The sequence below is a fragment of the Onychostruthus taczanowskii genome, unplaced genomic scaffold (assembly GCF_017590055.1).
Source record: "Onychostruthus taczanowskii isolate IOZ18803 unplaced genomic scaffold, ASM1759005v1 scaffold9, whole genome shotgun sequence".
In the NCBI taxonomy this organism is placed as follows: domain Eukaryota; kingdom Metazoa; phylum Chordata; class Aves; order Passeriformes; family Passeridae; genus Onychostruthus; species Onychostruthus taczanowskii.
The window spans coordinates 510331-523268 of NW_024506993.1; the positions used below are offsets into that span (position 1 = coordinate 510331).

At 55.8% G+C, this 12938-nt stretch overlaps 1 protein-coding gene across 2 annotated transcripts in view; it reads left to right on the forward strand.

Annotated features, from left to right (window-relative positions):
• Positions 1 to 10888, forward strand: part of SRGAP3 (SLIT-ROBO Rho GTPase activating protein 3) — a 72997-nt gene extending 62109 nt beyond the window's left edge. The window contains exons 16-23 of one of the 2 annotated variants that reach the window (XR_005954221.1): positions 1303 to 1408; positions 1650 to 1877; positions 2816 to 2895; positions 4950 to 5130; positions 5673 to 5822; positions 6285 to 6612; positions 7719 to 8785; positions 9581 to 10888. Coding sequence is in view for 1 of the 2 variants with exons in the window: in XM_041425897.1 (XP_041281831.1) it covers positions 1303 to 1408; positions 1650 to 1877; positions 2816 to 2895; positions 4950 to 5130; positions 5673 to 5822; positions 6285 to 6612; positions 7719 to 8135 (1490 nt within the window). In the remaining variant the exon portion in view is untranslated. Of the gene's footprint in view, positions 1 to 1302; positions 1409 to 1649; positions 1878 to 2815; positions 2896 to 4949; positions 5131 to 5672; positions 5823 to 6284; positions 6613 to 7718; positions 9228 to 9580 lie in introns of those variants that run through there. The other variant, XM_041425897.1, reaches the window with a different exon arrangement.
• The last annotated feature ends 2050 nt before the right edge of the window (positions 10889 to 12938 follow it).

Here is a 12938-nt window from a genome sequence, read left to right on the forward strand (position 1 = left end):
ACCTGAAGTGCAGCTGTCTGTGCCACACAAACACACATAAACACAGGTTGCACACTTGGTGTCCCAGCCTAAGCAAGGTGAAGAACATTTCCTTTTGCTCTTGGAGGGCTAGGAGTTTATGTGGAAGCTCCTCAAAGGCACAAGGGCAATAGACAGGTCCAAAGGCACTTTCCAGAGTCCACATGGGGCTGTCCTTGTGTCTGCAGTGGTGATTGGTATCCTCTTAATTCCATATGCCCAGCTGAAATATTTTGCACTGGGAGAAAGGCAAGTGTTTTGAGAATTTGTTCCTCTGGGTGTCAGAACAGATATCTGTTGTCATAGGGTTGTATCCAGTTCATATTTAGTTGGGTTTTTCAAAAGAAATACTCTCTTTTGTAAAACCAAACTGAAGAAGTAGAGAATCCAGCAGGCAGAAATGGGATTAATCAAATGGAAAAGTTCCCCGTGTGAAATACTACAAAGCTTTCCATCTTGGTATTGAGGCCAGATTTTGCTCAGAATTTAGATTAAATGGCAGCCTAGCTGCCACTGACGTGCTGTCAGTGAACTTTATTGTGGCTAGCAAATGGCATAGTTTGAGCCAGAACAAGCACTTCTGTGTGATCCAAAAAAGCTCTGGTGCTTGTCCTCTGCTTCCTGTGAAAAGCAGCCACAGGATTAACTCTAGAGAACACAGGGATAGCTTAGGGCAGGACAGCCCTGAGTCAGCCCCTTCCCCTGGGAGGGTGCAGGTGTCTGGTGGCAGCTCCGGGCTCTGCACCCCCGTGCAGTGGAGAGCAGTGGTCTGAAAGCACTGACTCAGCACAGGTCCAGCTAACCTGTTTCCTGGGAGTTTCTAATTCCTATTTGGAGCAGTAGGAGACAGGAGCAGAAGGGCTCAGAAGGATCCAATGCGTGACCCAGAAGGGTAACCTGAATAAAAACCTCATTTAAAAATCTGCCCTAGAAAATCAAGCAGTGCTCTGTTTTCAGTGCCACATTGACTCAAGCTTTTGAGGAACAGAGGAGTTGTTGAGGAATGAAATGAATAATGCATAAACATTTATTTTAAAAATAAACCTACGGAAATGTCTTTATTTGCTGTTCATACTGCATCTGAACATACGAATTCCCTGCTGGGGGAGCAGTGTCCTCCATTCTCTTCCTGCACCTTAGTACCAGACTAAGGATGACCTCTGGAGACAGGCTTTTGTTTTCCTCACTTACTGGGCCACTAGATCTGGAGCAAGTCCCTCTGGTGCTGAGCTGTCTGGTCCTGAAAAGGTTTTTAAAGATGTGCTTTCTATCCATGCGTTCCAGAAATTGAGAACCCTGCAGAGAGAGTGCACCAGATCCAGCAGATCATTGTCACTCTGCCTCGGGCTGTCATCGTGGTCATGAGATACCTCTTTGCATTCCTTAACCAGTGAGTCTTTTCCTGCTTCACCAAGTTCCTCCTTGCTGTCCCTTCTGCCAGGGCTCCCCTGTCTTTGGGGCTCGAGTCCCTTGTGCTGTTGCCATGGGGAGCTGTGCGTGGCTCCCTCCCGGCGCTGCTGGCCGTGCCCGTGTGCCAGGAGGGCACAGCTCGGTGCCAGGGCGGTGGGCTCTGCCGGGAGGATTCCCAGAGCAGGACCACGGCACGGCAGCTCCTCCCTGTGTGCTTGCAGCTTGTCACAGTACAGCGATGAGAACATGATGGATCCCTACAACCTGGCCATCTGCTTCGGGCCCACGCTGATGCACATTCCTGACGGGCAGGATCCGGTGTCCTGCCAGGCCCATGTCAATGAGGTCATCAAAACCATCATCATCCACCACGAGGGCATCTTCCCCAGCCACCGAGAGCTGGAGGGGCCTGTCTACGAGAAGTGCATGACCGGAGGGGAGGAGTACTGGTGAGCTCTCTGCAGGGTTCCTGGCTACAAACACCTTCAGCAGGCCAGGAGGCTCTTGCACACTGAACCATTTAATTTAGTCTTACTAGTCAAAACAGGCAGTTTCACCAGGTATTTCATTTCCTTGTGCTGACTCAATATTTTAAATCTCAGTAAAAAACATCAGAAGAAACTTTTTTCCAGGGCAAATACTAATACTGAAGATTTTTTTTTGAGCTGCACATCCACAGAAGCATGTTCAGCAATACAGAATTTTAGGTAAATTCTATCCAGTTTCTCCTAGGCTGGAAATTTTGAGTAAAGACCCATAGTACCATTATAATTTGCTGGTTGGATTAAATCCCTTGGCCCAAGGTTAACCCAAACCTTCCAGTTCCTTTTGTTGCTGGAATTCTAACCCAACATTTAGGTCTGGGTTTAACAAACCGGGATCAATAACATACTTGAAGTGATTTTCTACAAGTTTCATACATTTCTGAGACCTCGCCATGCCTTACACTAGTCACTTGTCACCATTCTTCCTGGTGCAGCAGAGCAGCTAAAGGTGAAGCTCACTGTGAATTAGGGAATGGGACATTTAACTTGGTGACACTTTGTGTTAGTTTTAGCCAAACTTAGTAGACACAAGAGCCAACAGAACGTGACATTCTGGGCCTGGCGATCGTGGTGTGAGTGTCTGCTGTTCTCAGCAAGTTCAGGGATCTGCTGTGATTTGAAATCAGAGAATCACAAATCACAGAATTAGTTAGGTTGGCAAAGACCTCCAAGACTGAGTCCAACCTTTGGCCAAACACCACCTTGTCGCCTAGACACATCCAGTTGTTGTTGTACACCTCAGAGATGGGCACTCCACCACCTCCCTGGGCAGCATTAGGTGTGCTGAGTGCGTTGGGAACGGTGTCATTTGCTGTGTGACAGCCTGGTGTGTTCCTCTGCAGTGACAGCCCGCACAGCGAGCCGGGCACCATCGACGAGGTGGACCACGACAACGGGACAGAGCCGCACACCAGTGACGAGGGTGAGCAGGACCGAGCAGGGGCTGGCCGTGCCAGCAGAGCTGTGCTGCAGGACGGCAGCAAGCACTGCGGGTTGTACAGCACAGCAAGCTGCAGGAGCTGGCTGCTGGCAGGGCTGGGCTGCAGCCTGGCAGCGCTGTGCTCCCCGTGTGCCAGCCGCACCAGCCGCGAGCGCGTTTGGGAAACGCCGCTGCCACTGCCGTGGGTGGGGAACCGTGGCAGGGCTTGCTGCGCTGGAAGGGCCCTGGGGAGCTGAGCACCTTCTGCTTCCGACACTGCTGCTGCCCTGGCTCTGTCCTGCCTCAGCAGAACACATCTGCCCTGTGGGGAGGAGGGAGGGCTCACCTGATGAACGGGCCGCAGGAGGAGGAATGGCACAGGGAAGGGCACAGGGAAGGGCATGGCGGGCCAGGTGGCTCCAGGCACAGGGAAGGGCACACAAGGCCAGGTGGCTCCAGGCACAGGGAAGGGCATGCAGGGCTGGGCAGCTCCAGGCCTGCTCTCAGCTCCAGGCAGGAGCCGGCCAGCCTGGCAAAGGGAGGCAAGGGAGCTGCTGTGCAGCCAATTTCACACTTGGGTGGCCACGTTAATGGCTCCGATTGGGGTTTCCGAGTGATTAACTGCGGTGCCAAGTGAAGAGCAGATGAGCAGCTGTATTTTGTGGATTTACATATTCCCTCTCCCCCTTGCCCTGCATACACTCCCTGCTGGTAGCCCAGCGTTGTGTCAGGGCTGTGGGAGCCCTCCTGGCTCTGTCTCCTCCAGAACACTCTGTTGATCCTCCTGTGGTGTTCCCAGATGCTCTGCCCTCATGTGGGGGTTGCTTAAGGTGGGGAAGATGAATCTGCTGAAGTGGTCTGGCCTGTCAGGGGGGGCTGGAATGGGGCAAGGGTCTGATGCAGCATCCTCTGTGTCCTCCTTTGGTGTCCCCTCCTCCACGTGGGTTTGGTTCCTGAGCAGAGTGCCGGGTCACACACTGGTGGCTGCTGAGCCTACCATCAGGAATGGGGCAGAGCAAATTTCCGTGTTTAATGAGAATGAGGCAGTTCTGGAGGAGCTGGGGAGGCTTGCCCTGTTTTGCTCTGTCATTTTCTGTCTGCCAGTCTCCAGGTGGGGACTGAAATGGTCCACTGTCTCAGTTAATGAAGGCATGCTAATGCTCCAGGGGTGGCTGGGGAGTGGCAGCAGTTCTGCCACCCAAGCAATGCACAGTGTGGGTTGCTCTGGTTAATGAGGAGAGAGACACTGCTGCTTTGCAGTTGTTGCAATGGTTTCTTAGGATTCGATGTTCCCCAGCTGGAAACAGATCTGCATACGAGCCAGGCTCTTTCACAGGCTCCTCAGTACTGTTGGGTGCCCCAGCAGCTCCTGCTGTGACACACTTGGCCAGAGGCTTAGAGGACCCTGGTGTGCTCATGACCTTCCAAAGTGAAGTTCTACCTCAGCCCTCCTGTATTTCAGGTCCTGAGCTCCCAGTTTGTCATGGGTGTTTGGTAGAGCTCACATTAGGAAAGGTGGGGAAACAGTGAGGCAGAGTGCTGCAGATGGTGGGGTGCAGAGCAGCTGCCTGGCTGGAGTGGTATCATTATTTCTGTGGGAATCCCCAAAGGGACATTAGTCGCTCATCAATAATTCAGGCCAAACTGTCTCCAGGATAAGGAAGGGAGGAGAAGGTAAGTGGTGTTTGATCACAGCATCTGACATGGCTTGACAAAAATCTCAGGCTGGAGGATAATGGCTTTCTGTAACCAAAGGCGGAAAATGGGGATGTTGGTGAGGGTGCCATATGCACAGAGGGAGATTCCTGCTGCTCCCCATCTGCTTTGTAGCTGTTTGTAATTGTCGGTAGTTCGTGAGTCTGAGAGAGGTCCCAGAAAGCCTGGAAGAACAATAAGAATTGGTCAGTCTGAAAACAAGAAGGCTGGTGCTCAGTGTGAGCTGCTCTGGGGGCGCTGGGCGGCAGCAGCACTGCTGCTCTGCTGAGGGGCTCTCTGGGCTTCAGCCTCCCGTGCAGGGCTGAGCTGAGCTGCCCTCGCTGTGCCTCTCTCCTGTGCAGAGGTGGAGCAGATTGAAGCCATAGCCAAGTTTGACTACATTGGGCGATCTCCACGGGAGCTCTCCTTTAAGAAAGGGGCCTCACTGCTGCTGTACCATCGGGCGTCGGAAGACTGGTGGGAAGGGAGACACAACGGGGTGGACGGGCTCATTCCCCACCAGTACATCGTGGTGCAAGACATGTGAGTAAAGTGAGGGTTGTTAAAATCATGTACTTGCCAAGGTCCAAGTCAGTCACCTAAAATAATCAGCCAGTTTTTCAGTTTGTTTAATGACTTTGGTGGGAAATCTGGGCCTGTTCACTTCTCCCTGTCTGTGCATTGGCTCCATTTGTTTCTCATCTGGGCTGATAAAGACCAGTACTAAACATTGTACCTCAGTGTACCTGGACCCCATCTCTCATTGCCTCCCCAGCGTGGTGTGACCCAGGTTTACCACTGGCCTTGTCCCTGTGAGCATTGACTTGGATTGTGCAGTGCTCACCTGGCCTGTGGGCCCTTTGCAGGTGCTGCCTCTCTTACAAGCACTGCATCTGGAGTCATCACAGGGGATGGGAAGGCAGATGTGCACTGTTTCCAAGCTCCCAGTGAAGTGGTGGCCTTGGTGCAGCTCCTTGTTAGCCAAGTGTGGAGCTGCTGAGGTGGTGATGTTCAGATTGGCGTGGCACCCGGGCCCTGGCTCCCCTGGGCACAGCCCTGTCACCGGTGTGTGTGTCCTTTCCTAGGGACGATGCGTTCTCTGACAGCCTGAGCCAGAAGGCAGACAGCGAGGCGAGCAGCGGGCCGCTGCTGGACGATAAAGCCTCCTCCAAGAACGACATCCAGTCACCAACAGATCACATCATGGACTATGGCTTTGGGGGAGTGATGGGCAGGTAACTCACATTCCTGTCACCATGGTGGCGGTCGCTGTCACAGGTGTGGACAGTCGGTGTGTGGGGTAGGGCGGGCTGGCAGGGAAACTCTGGTAAGCACTGCAGGGTAATACGAGCTTAGAGGGGATTTCGTGTGCACTGCTAATGGGAATTTAACATTCACGGAGGGTACAGGGGCCCTGAGCAACCTGGGATAGTGGAAGGTGTCCCTGCCCATGGCAGGGGGTTGAAACAAGATGACATTTGAGGTCCCTTCCAGCCCAAACTACTCTTACGATTTGATGCTGTCCCTTTCTTGGTACTGGCTAAAGTATTTGTCTTCCCTCTTGGCTGAGTCTTCTGAAGCTGGAAGGCTCGAATTGGGTCTGAGCTGAGCTCAGGGCTGAGCTGCTGCCTTGCAGCACGTGGCCAGCCGTGGTGGGGCTGAGATGCTGACCTGGTGCCGTGCTGGATTCCTTGCAGGGTGAGATTGAGGTCTGATGGTGCAGCCATCCCCCGGCGCCGCAGCGGGGGGGACACGCACAGCCCGCCCCGAGGCCTGGGGCCCGGCATAGACACCCCTCCTCGAGCAGCAGCCTGCCCCAGCAGCCCCCACAAGATCCCCCTCAACAGGGGCAGGATCGAGAGTCCTGAGAAGCGCAGGATGGCGACGTTCGGCAGCGCGGGCAGCATCAATTTCCCAGACAGGAAGGCCCTGGCTGACGGCCACCCTCTGAGGTCGACCTGTGGCTCCACCCGGCACAGCAGCCTTGGAGATCAGAAATCCCTGGAAGCAGAAGCTCTTGCTGAGGTAAGAGGGCTGGGAGGGGACCAGGCGGCTGCAGGGGAGCTCACTGGGGAGTGCCTGGAGCCCCTTCACCTCAGACACGCTTACAGTGCTGCTGTCACACCCAGCTCTCTTGGCTTGTTCTTGGAAAAGATGCTCACCCAGACGATGTTAATTTTCACCTTGAATCTTGTGGGGCTGCTGGGCTTGGGAGTCCTGAGGCTTCTCGGGGAGAATATTTTCACTCATCATCTTAGGAACTTAATAGAATGAATTGGGGCTAACTTGATAGTTATTTCCCTTCAGCTGATCCTTTGAATGTTACCTGGGGCTCACTGAGCATTTGGTAGGTGTTATAAAATTAAGGACTTGTCTGCACCAGGACAGCATTAACTAGAGTGACTTTTCAAACAATTGACTCTGGTGCCTTAAATTGCTTCTCCAATGGTCTTGCTGAGTTAGAGGCCTTAATTAAGTTAAGGTGGATTTAAGCAAAGGCAAACGAGGGTCTCTCCATTTGTACAGGAGACCCCAGCACTGCAGCCATAGGCAGTATCTAGTTCCCTGTGTATGGGCACTTCTGGTTGAACTGGGTTCACTTTCTGGGGGGTCCCTGTAGACGGACTGTGGAGCCTGGAGGTGGGTGGGCAGAGAGGGGCTGAAGCCAGTGTCTCCTTGGCTGCCTCAGGCCTTGTTGCTGCCTCTCGTATATCCATGGCGAGCTGCTGTTGTGCCGCTCGCTCCATAAACGTCCCTGTGTCTGTCCCTGCCACGTGCCGTTGTCCTGTGGGCGTGGGGCAGCAGAGGCCCCATACATCCAACGGAGGCTGCAGGGAAGCCAGCCTCAGTGCTGTGGGGGAGCTGGGTGGGCAGGCTGCTGTTCACCCATCACTCCTGGCTCAGGATTCACGCCCTTTGGAGCCGGTGCCCAAGCTCCTGCTGACTTGGGGAGCGCAGGGCACCTTTGTGCGGCCGGTTTGGACGTCACACCTTCTCCCAGAGCTCCCGTTTTCCCTGGGAGCTCTTAGATCAGAGACCCCCTCTGCAGACACGCCTGCCAGGGTGGCGGGGCGGAGCGCAGGAGAGCGGGTGGTGCTGTGGCACAGCTGACGTTGCTTTGGCGTTCGCAGGACATCGAGAAGACCATGAGCACGGCGCTGAACGAGCTGCGGGAGCTGGAGAGGCAGAACACGGCCAAGCAGGCGCCCGACGTGGTCCTGGACACGCTGGAGCCCATGAAGAACCCCCCGCCGGGCGCCGCCAACTCGGAGCCGGCCAGCCCCCTGCACACCATCCTGATCCGGGACCCCGAGGCGGCCATGCGGCGCAGCAGCAGCTCCACCGCCGAGATGATGACCACCTTCAAGCCGGCGCTGTCGGCCCGGCTGGCCGGGGCGCAGCTGCGGCCGCCGCCCATGCGGCCGGTGCGGCCCGTGGTGCAGCACCGCTCCAGCAGCAGCAGCAGCTCGGGGGTGGGCAGCCCCGCCGTCACCCCCACCGAGAAGCTGTTCCCCAGCAGCTCGGCAGATAAATCGGGCACCATGTAGGCTGGGGCGCGGGGACTGCGGCAGCCGGACGCCGGGAGCGGGGCGGGCGCGGCGGAGCCTCGCTGGGTGGGCAGGGGGGCAGAGCCCTGCCCGGGGAGCCTCTGTGGAAGGAAACACGCGTGGGGCCTGTACATACATGTGTGTGTATGCACATAGGTGTGCACGCACCCCATCCATGCAGAAACACTTCCCGAGCTTGCAGTCCTACAGCAGGAGGAGACGGCAGGTCTACGTGTTGGCACTGGAGAGCACGCTCAGTGTAGAAGTATATATTAAAAACAAAGTGTACAGAATTCAGTGACTTTTTAAAACAGTAGATTTACCTCAGAAACTGGCTCTGAAATGTCCTCTCTTGAGACAGTGGGTTGGTCTGGGTTTCCAAGGCTGTCTGTGTGCACCTGGAAGCCCACGCTGCAGCAGCTGTGCGTCAAGCAATACAAGGCCATCCTGGAATTTATTTTCTGTACCTCTTGGCATTGAAAAAAAAAAGGGATGGGAAATACAGTGGGGTCTGTTCACTGCTGGGCTGTGGAGAAGAGCTGGAAATCCATACATGACCATGTGTGACTGGCCAGCAGGAGTCTTTCCAATCCTGAATCCTGAGATGTCTTCATGTGCCTGTGATGCCCTGGCAGCAGGGACAAACCGAGGTGTGTGCCATGGATGGGAATGGAGTGAAGTGAGTGTCATGAGTGGGACAGAGTGAGGTGTGTGCCATCACCCTCGTGCAGAAGGACGCTGCACTGGGACTGGAACGCTGCTTCTCTGCAAGTTCTCAGAGTGAGCAAGGACTAGTGACCAAACCTGTGGTAAAGCATGGAGTAACTTACAGAGTTTGGAGATTCTTCATCTCCCTTTTCCCACGTGCTTTTTCCTTTTTTTTTTTTTTTTTTTTTTTAAATCAAAACCCAGCCCAATGGTCTCTTGAGAGTCAGGCCTGAGCAGCGAGGAGGGGTCTCAGGTCAGAGTGGTTGTCCTGCATGAGAAGCATGAGCCGTGTTTGATTGCATCAGATGCAAAGCTGATCTGATGGGTGATACTTTGCACTTTCTGTACTGTACCATATAATACAACAGTTTGAGTTTATGCAAAAGGAATCTACATTTTGTTTTACCCAGAGAAAAAAATATGCAGAAGGCTGGGGATTGCATGGTCCTGTGTGATAATCCAGACTCCTCTGTAAGCACTGAATCTGAGATGCTCCGCGCTTCTCCTGCAGCTTTTCCTTGTACAGATTTCCATGCAATGACCCCTGGTTTGATTTGGCACTTCCCCATGGTCACGTGCTAATGTCTCCTAACATTCATCCTTCCTCCCTGCTATCTCTGATCCCGCTGCTCTGTGCCTGGGTGAAGATGCCTGCAAGCCCTCCTGACTCCCCCAGCAGCCACTTACCCTGCCTGGGGCTTTGCTTTGTCCCCCCTTCATCTTCCTCATCTGTCCAGCACTGCTGTGGACGCCAGCTCTGCAGGAGAAGCAGCCTGACTTCTGGAAGCAGTGGAGGCCCTGCCCAGGGTGGCAGAAGCCGTCAGTCCTGCCGTGGCTCGTGTTTCCTCGGTGGGGAGCTCCCACGCGTGCCAGACTGCCTGTACATTGACACCTGTACCTGTGCTTCACAGCTGCAGCCCACCTCTCACCTCCACAGCTGCGCCCTGTGCACCGGGCACAGAGCTGACACCGCAGGCCGTGGGACCGGCTGGCGCCCGTCCCGTGCCCGGCCCCCGTGTCCCCTCGCGCCCCGCTCTGCCAGCCCTGTAAATATTGCTGTACTTGCTTAACTGCTCGAAAGTAACTGTTAACCTGTAAATGTACAAAAATAGGCTCAAATTAGATAAAGCCAATGCCACTCAACAAATCTTTGCACTTAGTAGGTAGCTCAATGTAAAAACAAACCCAGTAATAATAATAGTAATCCCGAAGGGAAGCGAAGCCGCCGGCACCCCGCGCAGAGCCCGTGGGGAGCAGCTCTGCCCGCGTCCCTCCTGTCACGCTGGCAGGGCAGACGGCGTGTGTGCGTGTCTGTGAACGTCCTTGGCGTTTGGTTCGCGTTGGTGTTTATTTCTCCATCGCCCCCTTTCGTGGCGCAGCCCCCGGGCACGGCCCGGCCCGGCGCGGCGGCTGCAGGTGCTCAGCGGGGCCGGGCTGGTCAGGGACCTGTGCTGGGGAGGGAAGGACCCATTTGGCACGAGTGCTGTGTATCCATTGCCAGTAATTATTACTTTTGTTTCCATTTAGTTCCTGGAGAACATTCACTTTGCCAGTTTTCTGGTTTTTGTATGCTTTCTGAGATGACTTGAGAGCAAACCCATCTTCATTAGGGGTTTTATTTCCTCCCTTACTTTTGACCATACGGTACAAATTCTAGTGTCTTTCTATTAAATTATTGCCTTTCATTTTCCTTTGTTTTGTTTTGTTGTGGGTTTTTAATACAATTGTTTTCTTATCTTTAAGTGCCTTTTTGAGCACCAAAACAAACGGTTGGAGTTCAGGCCTGGGGGCTGTGCACACATGGGTTCGTCTGGGCAGTTGTGTTGTGCTGGGGGTGATTGCTTTTAAAGTCCTTCCATTTTTCTGTTTAATGAAAAGGGAACCAAGAATCTTTGTTGGAGAATAAACTCCCCCTTTGTAATATGGTATTCCAAGTGTAGTTTTAACTGCTGTAAATTTGAGGGAAGAAATGTATTTTTCTGTAAGCGAACTTGGCACAAAATCGAACCACATGCGTTGTAGGAGCATCATAACTGGAACTCGCTCATGGTTTGTGAGTGACTGACTCCGATCCTCGGTACCTCCCTGAGGGCACAGACTGTGTGTGGGCTTCAGAGTTCACAGAGCTTCACTGTGACGACCCACGGCCGAGCTGCCGCCGGAGCCGGGCTGGGTGAGCTGTGCCCGGGCTGGGTGCGCTGTGCCCGGGCTGGGTGAGCTGTGCTATGGCTGGGTGAGCTGTGCCCGGGCTGGGTGCGCTGTGCCCGGGCTGGGTGAGCTGTGCTATGGCTGGGTGAGCTGTGCCCGGGCTGGGTGCGCTGTGCCCGGGCTGGGTGAGCTGTGCCCCGGGTGAGCTGTGCCCTGGATGAGCTGTGCCCGGGCTGGGTGAGCTGTGCTCTGGCTGGGTGAGCTGTGCTCTGGCTGGGTGAGCTGTGCTCTGGCTGGGTGAGCTGTGCTCTGGCTGGGTGAGCTGTGCTCTGGCTGGGTGAGCTGTGCTCTGGCTGGGTGAGCTGTGCTCTGGCTGGGTGAGCTGTGCTCTGGCTGGGTGAGCTGTGCTCTGGCTGGGTGAGCTGTGCTCTGGCTGGGTGAGCTGTGCTCTGGCTGGGTGAGCTGTGCTCTGGCTGGGTGAGCTGTGCTCTGGCTGGGTGAGCTGTGCTCTGGCTGGGTGAGCTGTGCTCTGGCTGGGTGAGCTGTGCTCTGGCTGGGTGAGCTGTGCTCTGGCTGGGTGAGCTGTGCTCTGGCTGGGTGAGCTGTGCTCTGGCTGGGTGAGCTGTGCTCTGGCTGGGTGAGCTGTGCTCTGGCTGGGTGAGCTGTGCTCTGGCTGGGTGAGCTGTGCTCTGGCTGGGTGAGCTGTGCTCTGGCTGGGTGAGCTGTGCTCTGGCTGGGTGAGCTGTGCCCCGGGCTGGGTGAGCTGTGCCCTGGCTGGGTGAGCTGTGCCCCGGGCCGCGGAGGGCGGCTGCTCAGGGCAGCTGTGTCTCTGCTGTGCAGGGTGAGCGTCGCTCTGGGCTCAGCTCTGGGCTCAGCCCCGTCCAGCCCAGCCAAGGCCATGGCCCTGCCATGGTGGTGAGGGGAGCGTGGTGGCACTGTGTCACCCCTCCCAGCCATGGCCGTGGCCTTGCCATGAGGGCAGTGCAGTGGCACTGTGGCCCTGCCATCCATCCCAGCCATGGCCCAGCCATGAGGGGAGTGTGGTGGCACTGTGTCCCTGCCCTGTCCAGCCCACCCCTCCCGGCCGTGGCCCTGCCATGAGGGGAATGTGGTGGTACCACAGCCCTGCCCTATCTATGCTAGCCATGGCCTGCCATTGTGCTGAGGGGAGCGCAGTGGCACTATGGCACTGCCATCCATCCCAGCCATGGCTGTGGCCTGCCATGGGGCTGAGGAGAGCGCGATGGCACTGCGGCCGTGCCCATCCCAGCCATGGCCCTGCCATGAGGGGAGCGCGGTGACACTGTGGCCCTGCCCCATCCCAGCTGTGGCCCTGCCGTGGGGGGAGCGCGGTGGCACTGCGGCCCTGCCGTGAGGGGAGCGCGGTGGCACTGCGGCCCTGCCCATCCCAGCATGGCCCTGCCGTGAGGGGAGCGCGGTGGCACCCCACCCTGCCCTGGACAGACCCTCAGCACCGGAGCGCGACCCGGGGCGGCCATGACTGCACTCTGTTCCTTAGGCTGAAGTCCCTGGTAGGTCGTTTTTGTGTCCCAGGTGTGTAATTTACCTAGCAGTGTTGTGGTTCTCGCGGGGCGGCAGTAGATGTCCCGACTCTGGTTTGCTTTGCGTGGCTGGGCTGCGGGTCTGGTGGGGACGGGTTGGTTGTGCCAGGAGGCCGTGGGAAACCGCCGGCTGCTGCCCGCTGCACCGGCCATCCTCCTCCTCCTCCTCTTCCTCTGGTGTTGTCTCTGTAACGTATGGTGAGATGCCGTCAGCTAGAGTGTCTGAGTGGGTCCTCGTGTGTGCTGGTGATGCCATGTAGATGAAGCCACTGGTTGGGTGTGGACTCATCCTGTTGAATAAACTGCTTAACTTTTCTCAAAAATGTTGTCTGTGGTTTCAGAACATTTGCTGCCTCTTGCCTGTGCTTCTTCCCCACACCCTCCT